The sequence below is a fragment of the Arachis ipaensis genome, chromosome B3 (genome assembly GCF_059453495.1).
Source record: "Arachis ipaensis isolate K30076 ecotype BB chromosome B3, ASM5945349v1, whole genome shotgun sequence".
Taxonomy (NCBI): Eukaryota; Viridiplantae; Streptophyta; class Magnoliopsida; order Fabales; family Fabaceae; genus Arachis; species Arachis ipaensis.
The window spans coordinates 25,946,085-25,955,249 of NC_142438.1; the positions used below are offsets into that span (position 1 = coordinate 25,946,085).

At 29.4% G+C, this 9,165-nt stretch overlaps 1 protein-coding gene across 1 annotated transcript; it reads right to left on the reverse strand.

Annotated features, from left to right (window-relative positions):
- Positions 1 to 2,800: 2,800 nt before the first annotated feature.
- Positions 2,801 to 9,165, reverse strand: ASP1 (aspartate aminotransferase 1). The gene is made up of 10 exons (XM_016333050.3): positions 8,873 to 9,165; positions 8,485 to 8,570; positions 6,512 to 6,718; positions 6,080 to 6,185; positions 5,871 to 5,975; positions 5,607 to 5,779; positions 4,881 to 5,040; positions 4,250 to 4,345; positions 3,290 to 3,384; positions 2,801 to 3,201 (listed from the first exon to the last, which is right to left on the reverse strand). Exons 1-10 carry the CDS (start codon positions 9,047 to 9,049, stop codon positions 3,129 to 3,131), a joined length of 1,278 nt encoding a protein of 425 aa, XP_016188536.1. The 5' UTR covers positions 9,050 to 9,165; the 3' UTR covers positions 2,801 to 3,128.

Genomic DNA, 9,165 nt, shown 5'->3' on the forward strand with positions numbered 1-9,165 from the left:
ATTTAAACGTTAGGGATACAAATAGGATTTACCCCAAACGTTGGGGACAAAAGCAATACTTTACTCTTAAAGAAATTATTGAAGGGTATCTTAATTAGGAAAAAAAATTTAATCATTAAAATTTTTTTAAAAAAATATTTTGAAAAAAAATATAATTTAATCAATAGAAAGATAATTTGTTAAAGGGTATTTTGGTAAATAAAATTTTATCACAAAAAATAAAATTTTTGTTAAAGGATATATTTTTTTATAAGAAAGAAAAATGTATATTCTACAAATAGAGGAGAGAGGAGTGTCATTTTAATATCTCTTATAAGAGGGGAATGAAATTTCTCTCATAAATGTGAGACAACTCTTACCTCTTAAGTTAGTTTTTAGGATAAGTGTACCCGTAATCCATCTCTTCGATATTTCTCTCAACAAGATTATCAGTACCCTTGTTCCACTCCCATTGCTGTCCAACTCTAAAGCTACATTTGTTTTTAAGAATAGGACAAGACAAGGCACTGAAAACAAGACATAAAGGAAAGAGATACAAAATTTAGTGTTCTTATATTCTATTTGGTGATAAAATAAAACAAATTATGAAAATCTAATTTATTCTAATTTTTTTATTAAAAAATTTAAAAAAAATATAATTAAAAAAATTAACAAGAATAATGAAAAAAAAGTTATTTGTTAGTATCTTTGTATTCTTTCTGTTAGAATAGACACAAAATACACTAATTCAGTGTCTCTTGACATAATGTCTCTGTCCATTATCTCATCCGTCAAACACGATTTTGTGTCTCAATATCCTGTCTCAGTGATCAAAGTATTTAAATTTTAAAATTACACAATTCTATTGATTGTTGGGATTTGAATTCCATTAGACTATCTCATTTCATGAATTGTGCTAGAAAGCGTAAATAACTCATTAAACGAAAAAAGAATAAAGTATTGTTTTTGTCTCTAACATTTAGATTAAGTCCTATTTGTATTCCTAACGTTTATAGAAGTGATTTAATGTTATTTTACCATTAATTATACTAACATTATATTTTTCAATTATTCTCACTTAGATATATTCATTCTCAATTTGGTCTCATTTGAATGTGTTCGATTTTAATATTGTACCAATTATTTGTGTTCAAGTTCAATTATGTCCCTAAAAAGGTAAATTATATAAATATTGTAGGAATTAGTTTCAACTTTTGATGAGCTATTATTCGGAGTGAATCATCAATTCTATTCCAAACATTTGTTTTCTAACTTCAAGAAGAGATTTTCAGACTCCAACTAAAGCTCATGATGTGTAATTGACGGCAAGATAACATTGTATCACTTTTACAAACGTTAGGGGATACAAATAAGACGATTTAAACGTCAGAAACACAAATAGAACTTACTCCAAATATTAGAGACAAAAACGATTATTTACCATTTAAAATAACACATCTAAAAAAAATATATAATAATTGAACTCAATATTGTTTGTTTGTATTTAACTAAAAATACATTGAAATTACAAAAATGTTATTTTATACCAAAATTAACCAATAATATATTTATATATAAATATATGTGTGATTTAATTTATTTTTAATGTGTATTTATATTCTAACATATATTTTATATTGGTGACTGATTTTGGTATACACGTAGCATAATTGTTAAAATTATTATTATTAGTAGAAGTTTCAAAATTTTCTTTTAATAAATATAGAATAAATACATCAAAAACTTTGATTTTATGATTTGAGTTATCTATTTTGTGTCCAGCATGTTAATTTTACAAATTATAAATTTTTTATTAAAAATATAAAAAAATTTAAATTTTCAATGTATTTTATTTTGCATTCATTAAATAAAAATATTTAAAATTTTTCACTAATAATAAACTTATCACATGTTTTTAGGATGCATGTTAGCTAAACCCTTATGATTTGCATATGTAAACTATTTTAATTGATAATCTTGTAATACATGTTAACTAAATCTTGCATTATTTAATTATGGAGACATACATTGGAAATTGGATAATCAAAGCATTATTAGAAACCAAAAAATGGAATATTTCATTATGTGTAATTGACGGCAAGATAATATTGAATCATTTTTACAAATGTTAGGGATACAAATAAGACAATTTAAACGTCACAGATACAAATAGAACTTACTCCAAACATTAGAAACAAAAACGATTCTTTACTATTTAAAATAACACATATAAAAAAAATTATAATAATTGAACTCAATATTCTTTGTTTGTATTTAACTAAAATTAAAATTACAAAAATATTATTTTTATACCAAAATCAGCCAATAATATATTTATATATAAATACATGTGTGATTTAATTTATTTTTAATGTATATTTATATTTTAACATATATTTTATATTGATGATTAATTTTGATATACACGTAGCATAATTGTTAAAATTATTATTATTAGTAGAAGTTTCAAATTTTTCTTTTAATAAATACAGAACAAATACATCAAAAACTTTAATTTTATGATTTGAGTTATCTATTTTGTGTCCTGCATGTTAAATTTACAAATTATAAATTTTTTATTAAAAATATAAAAAAATTTAAATTTTCAATGTATTTTATTTTGCATTCATTAAATAAAAATATTTAAATTTTTTTACTAATAATAAACTTATCACATATTTTTAGAATACATGTTAGTTAAATTCTTGTGATTTGCATACGTAAACTATTTTAATTGATAATCTTGTAACACATGTTAACTAAATCTTGCATTATTCAATTATGGAGACATGACATTGGAAATTGGATAATCAAAGCATTATTAGAAACAAACCCACTGTGATAGTATCATAAATAAGCGAGCCTTAAATTCCAACCCACTTCTCAAATATTTATTGTTTGCTAGAAAAATTTGGAGAGATAGCGAGAAGCACAACATAGTGCTACAAAAAATGGAGATATAAATGCTGAGGGGGTCTTTGATATAAACCACCCCTTGAAGGTATCACTACCTAACTCGGTGAAAGTGTCAACAATAATAAGAAGAATGGTTCTAAATTTCTAATTTTATTGAGCCCTGAAAAGGACAACTCGGTGTTTGACATTTCATAAGACAAAAAACTTTTGGCCTCTTTGTTCAGCTGAATCATCTAAGCTGATTTTGTGACCTCGTGAATGGCATTAGCTACATATCCAACATTGCCCGTATTAAGACCAGCCATACTGTAATAATAACAGAGAAAGTTAACACAGCTTAGTATAGAATTGGTTTAACTTTGTATAGAAAATGAATACCAGACGAGTTAATTACCTTATTCGACCATTACGAGTCATATAAATATGAAACTCGCTCGTCATACGATCAACTTGTTCAGGTGTCAACCCACTATAGCAGAACATGCCAATCTGCACAAGCAAACAGATAAATTGTAAGAAAAGAGAAAGTATATAAACCAACATTAGTCATATTTTTCTTTTTTTTAATTCTAGAAGTTCTAACTTTTTGAAGGATTTGGCATATAGGGTTTATAATTTAGAATTTAGGATTAAAGATTCATAATTTAAGATCTAGAATTTAAAATAAACAAAATGATTTTTTTTAAAAAGGATAAAGTATATTTTTTGTCCTTAAAGTTTGGCAAAAATTTCAAAAATACTCCTAAGTTTTATTTTGTTTCAATTTTGTCCTAAAAGTTTTCGATTTGCATCAAATATATCCTCGACAGTTAAATTTTCAAAAAAATTTAAGATCAATCTAACAATAATGCATGAAAATTATGCTTGATTTGCTTGTATTGAGAGTTGTTCTTATGAAATTGTTGTTGAATTAGTCTTAAATTTTTTGAAAAATTAGTCGCCAGGGGTATATTTGATGCAAATCGAAAACTTTTGGGACAAAATTAAAATAAAACTTAGGAATATTTTTAAAACTTTTGTCAAACTTTAAGGACAAAAAATATAGTTTACCCTAAAAAAATTGACTAATGTTGGTTAAAAAACAGTTGGCTCCGTAGCATTGCTGGTGAGGAAAACACAGCTGTTATAAATTATTTATATTGAACTCTGTTGAGGTTAAGCAATATTGAATTTGCACATGAACCTCTCTATTTGAAAGGGTATACACTAATCTCTTTCCTGAGATTCAAGTTATATAACACCCAGTACAAATGGGTGACATGCTGCCATGTATAGATATTAATCTCATGCAATGTCGGTTTAATTTATCGCAACATTAAATATAGATAGATTGGTTGCTTGTTCAAGATGAGACCTGGTTGGTTATGTGCTGCCATGGCAAAGGAGACCCCAGTTTTTCTAGGTTTTCTCGCAGGGTGGCACGCATTCCAATGATCCGGTCCGCCATAACCTGTGAAGATAACATCTGTATAAGGTCATCACAACTACCACCAAATCTTTATGTTTGTCAATAATTTGTCTTTTTATGTCAGACACAATAAAGATTATTAAGAAATTAAGATTATTCCTTTAATATTTTCACTAACGAGTAATAAGTGCTGCAGCCTTTAAGGGTTTTAATTTTTTTCAGACATTCAATATTATTGAAAATATTAAACCTTAAATTTAATTTAAGAGTACCTTACCTAGCTAGGGGCACTCCTTAGCAAAACTATTTTAGTTATATTCTAAAACTGCTTACATATAGAAACATGGTCAATAACAAAAGTTCAATGTAAATCCTAGCTAACATTTTGCGCAAAAGAAGAGTTAGAGAGAAAGAGAGCATATTTAACAAAACACTCAAGAGTCAAGACACAACAAATATTGTATTGAAATACTTTACTGATTCTTTTCAAGTATTTGTATTTTGCACGATCTAGTACCACAATGCATTTGCATTACACAAATAAATATGAAAGCATGTGTATATAGGAGCACTCTACCTTAACTTCTTTAAGCCATAAATTCTTCAATTCTGGGTCACCAAGAACAGTTGAAACTATAAGTGCTCCATGAACAGGTGGATTACTGTACATTGGTCTAGCAAGTAGCTGCAATTGACTTTTTACTGCCACAGCTTGTTTCTCATCTTCACAAAGCACGCTGCAAGCAACTTAAGAATATGAGTTCTATCCTTTGATGAATGTCATTGAAAGCCAATCTAAGGTTTTAAGATTAAGAATTTTCAATGTTTAAACACATTTTAAACGATTCCATTTTTATAGAAAATGAAATATATTAAATAATAAGGGTATATATGGAAGACCAAGATTCATTCCACATGGCATTTCAAAGTTGTTAGTTTCACTTCTACTTATGTTTATCAAGTAATGTTCTTTTAGCGAATAAACTTGAATCAATTGAGGATACAAAATCATAATAATCATGTCAAAGCTTGTGCCTTAATTATTATGACTCTGCTTCAAGCAGAAAGCTAAGAAGGAAGCCGAAATTTGCGAAAGCTGACCTACGGAAATCAATTTAACAAGAAACTTAAATTGAAGTACGAAATAGTATATATATATATGTTATGTACTAAAAGAATGATGACAGTTCAACATATCTTGCTTCCCAACCACAATGAAAGCCATTGAGAGTGTTATAGCATTTTTGTGCTTAGTGTAATAGCCTATTTACAAAAACAAGATTAAAGATAAACATAAAATTACCTAAGGCACCCAACTCGCTGGCCATAGAGTCCCATATTTTTTGCATATGACTGTGCAAGTCCTATCAAATGACCATCCTCAAGAAAAATCCTGATGGCCTTCGCATCTCGCTCTGGATCACCGCTTGCAAAACCTTGATACGCCATGTCAAAGAAAGGAAAATGACCTTTAACCTGAAAAAAGAAAAGGGTCAATAATCCAAATCAGAACAAACAATTAAAGCCCTCAATGTTATATACCATTATAAACTGTTTACCAATTTACCTTGATGAGGGACGAGATCTCTCGCCATTGTTCTTCTGAAGGATCTACTCCAGTAGGATTGTGAGCACAAGCATGAAGCAGAAAGAATGAACCATCTGGTGCATTCTGTATAAGTAACAGTTCTAAGAGGTTAAAAGTATAAATTACTAGCAACATTTGATCTAAAAGTTGACCTACAAAGAGAAATCTGAAGAATGAAGGTATTATACCTTTATGTCTTCCATCAGTCCTGAAAAATCCAATCCTCTAGTCTCAGGGTGATAGTAACGGAAGGTCTTCATAGGCACTCCAGCATCCCTCCAAATGTTATGGTGGCTGCAATGTTGATTTAGATAAATATCTAGACATATATGGGACAAACACAAAACTCATAACTAAGTTTAATTATGATGCACTCACAGTGTGAGATGCTTTACACAATTGTCTAATTTCATTCATTCTTTTAGATAATTATTCATGCGGTTAATATAAATGGTAGTCATTTTTTATGATGTGTTGTTACTTAATTAGATACATATGTAAAATTGTTTTACATCGACAGTGCATCAAAATTAAATTTCATAAATCTCAAAGTACAAAGACCTTTAAAAAAGCCGATGGCAAAATTGAATATTTAAGGAAGATTTGTATCAAATACTCACTTCGCCCATGTAGGCACCGGTATGTAGATCTGGCTGTTTGGATGGAAACGGTGTTGAAATGCAGCGAAAAGTCGACAGGCTCCAGTCCCGGATAAAGCCTGAACTGCACCTATTCTTTTATCTTTGATGAACTCGGAGTTCTCTCCATATGCTAGCTTTAGTGATTCTTCCACCATCTTTATGCTTCCACCAATAGGAAGATACTCCCTGGCCAAACATGTGTTTCAGTGTAAAACAGTATGGGCATTAATCTCGCATAAGATTGCAATACAAAATAGAGAAACAGACTGTTTTCTGTTATATTTTTAGTGTTTTGTCATATCCTGATTTGTAAACTAAATGCAGTTAATAAAAAGAAAACTATCACCATCCTTGCTAGCTAACACTTTAACACCTTGAAGTGTGAGCCACTTAATCTTTACGTCCAGAAATATTTGAACAGTAGACGAAGAATTCATTCTACCATAAAGAAAGTTAAGATCTATCATAAAATCATTCCTCCTAAAAATTTAAGCGGATAAGAAAAGGTAACATTAATGATTATATTTTTAACACTTTCTCTTAAGCAAGAGTTTCTTTTAGCTTTGTTTGATTTTTGCTAACATTCTTTTTTCATTTATTTATCTTATGCTATTTTTTATTTTTGGAGTTTACCAAGACTCTAGATTTTTAGGACATAGAATTCTAATACCATATCATAAAACCACTTATCCCAAAAGTTTAAACTAATAGAAGAAGGCAACATGTTATATCTCTAACAAGATCGTTCATCAATAACAATATAAAGGTTGAAGGCATTGGTCCGCAAAGTCTTTTTTGAGTAATATAACAAACAAAATTTATTATTTTTTGTCAATATTTGATCAATAAATTTTTTTATATTAAATTTTAAATTTAAATTTTTAAATTCTAATATTATACAAATAAAACATTAATATAAAGTGTTGGCTAATATTGATAAAAAAGTATTAGTTTATAATATTTTTTATTATTATTTTATAAAATCTGTATACGGTGACATTATTTAAGAGGATCGACGGCATTACAACTTCCCCATTTTAACTTATGGACAACATAAATTAGAAAAAGAAAAATTCAACCATTCCCACATTCTACAAAACGAATTACATTATTAGAACAATTCTGAAGTTGCCCATTCATCATCCCAACCTACACACCATATCTCCTTTATAACTAGTCAGGTAGGTACACAATTAAAAACGAGGTTGAGAAATAATTGAGCGATGTTCATAGGTTTTCAGCTTTCAGAACAGAAAAGCAAAAATAAAGCAGGATTCTCCTGGTCCTTCTCACTCTCACCTAAAGAATCCAATACTCATTCTCTTATTGTACACTGAACCGCCCCTCGTGGGTACAGGGAAAGAGAGAGAGAGACAGAGTTCTGAGAGAGGAACACAACACGGACAAAGAGCTTCATAATTACAAATTATATTACAAGTCCTTAATAAATTTTATTATATGATAATTAAATTTTTTAAAAATATCATTTTAATTTTTTCTAGAATAAAAATTATTAAAAACAAATATATCAGATCTAAAATCTTTTAAAAATTAATTTTAGTTTGAGAAAGTCTCAGAAGCACCACTTTTATTGAAATATTAAAATCTGGTTCGCACTTAACCATAAAAAAAAATGAGTAATTCTACACTATATCATTAGATATCATCTCACACTATTAAAAATATTGATGATGACTAATTAATGATTATACATTATAAATTCTGGTGTCTCCTAACATTCTTCTTTCTCTGGTGCCCCTAGCATTCTTCTTTAAGTTTTTATTTGAAAAAGAAAAATAAAAAAAGATAAATTGGCACAAATTGGCAAATTGGCACTTGTAAGTTGTAACTTGTAAGCAAAACCGATTAAATATATATATATAGAATATTAAAAAGATAAATAAAAAATAACAAGAACATAAATAAATATAGCATATATATTCTTCACTCACATGAACTGGCTTCCTGCGATCCTCTTCTCCGCTTCTCTGACACATTCCAGAACCACAGGCTTCCCATTGTCATCACGATATGCACCCTTTTTGCAAATAAAAATTAAATAAATAAATAAAAATGGTCAACAAAGCACAAAAATCATTTTCCTCACTGTTGCATGCTACTCTCTGTTGCTAGGAAAATACACTAGAATCGGAATTTTGAGCTAAAAAATTACAAAATTTTCGCACTTTAGGAATAAATACACACTCTTATTTGCGGTGACGTAGAGAGCTAGATCACTACCTACTAAGGTGACTGGCTGTTGGATTTACTTTCCGAGATAACGAGAGAGAAAACCAGTTGGAGATGGGAAGGGAGAGAAAATTAGACAAGAGAACTCACAACTCCAACATTGACTTTGTTTGGACTCTGATCGGCGAGAAAAGCTTCGGTGACACCAAGGATTGGATCCTTGGGAGCGGGTTCGATGCTCCGGAACCACGATGACATGAATCTGGCTCCGGCTACGACGGAGCTGCGGCGGAAGAGTTGTCCGGATAGCGAGTTGCGAACAGCCATGTCTCAGTGATGACGCGGCGTCTTGGATCGATGAAACAGAGGAGAGGAGAGAGAGAGAGACGTGAGTTAGAACAGAACGGAAAAAACGGCGTGTCTTGTCTTAAATGGTCGAGGGA

Excerpts from the sequence above, each read along its gene's own strand:
- ASP1 (XM_016333050.3), bottom strand. The coding sequence starts at position 9,049 with ATGGCTGTTCGCAACTCGCTATCCGGACAACTCTTCCGCCGCAGCTCC. Across the intron at positions 6,719-8,484 it reads ATCGCAGGAAGCCAGTTCAT|GGAGTATCTTCCTATTGGTG; the intron begins GTGAGTGAAGAA and ends ATGTTTGGCCAG. Across the intron at positions 5,041-5,606 it reads CAGCGAGTTGGGTGCCTTAG|CGTGCTTTGTGAAGATGAGA; the intron begins GTAATTTTATGT and ends AGTTGCTTGCAG.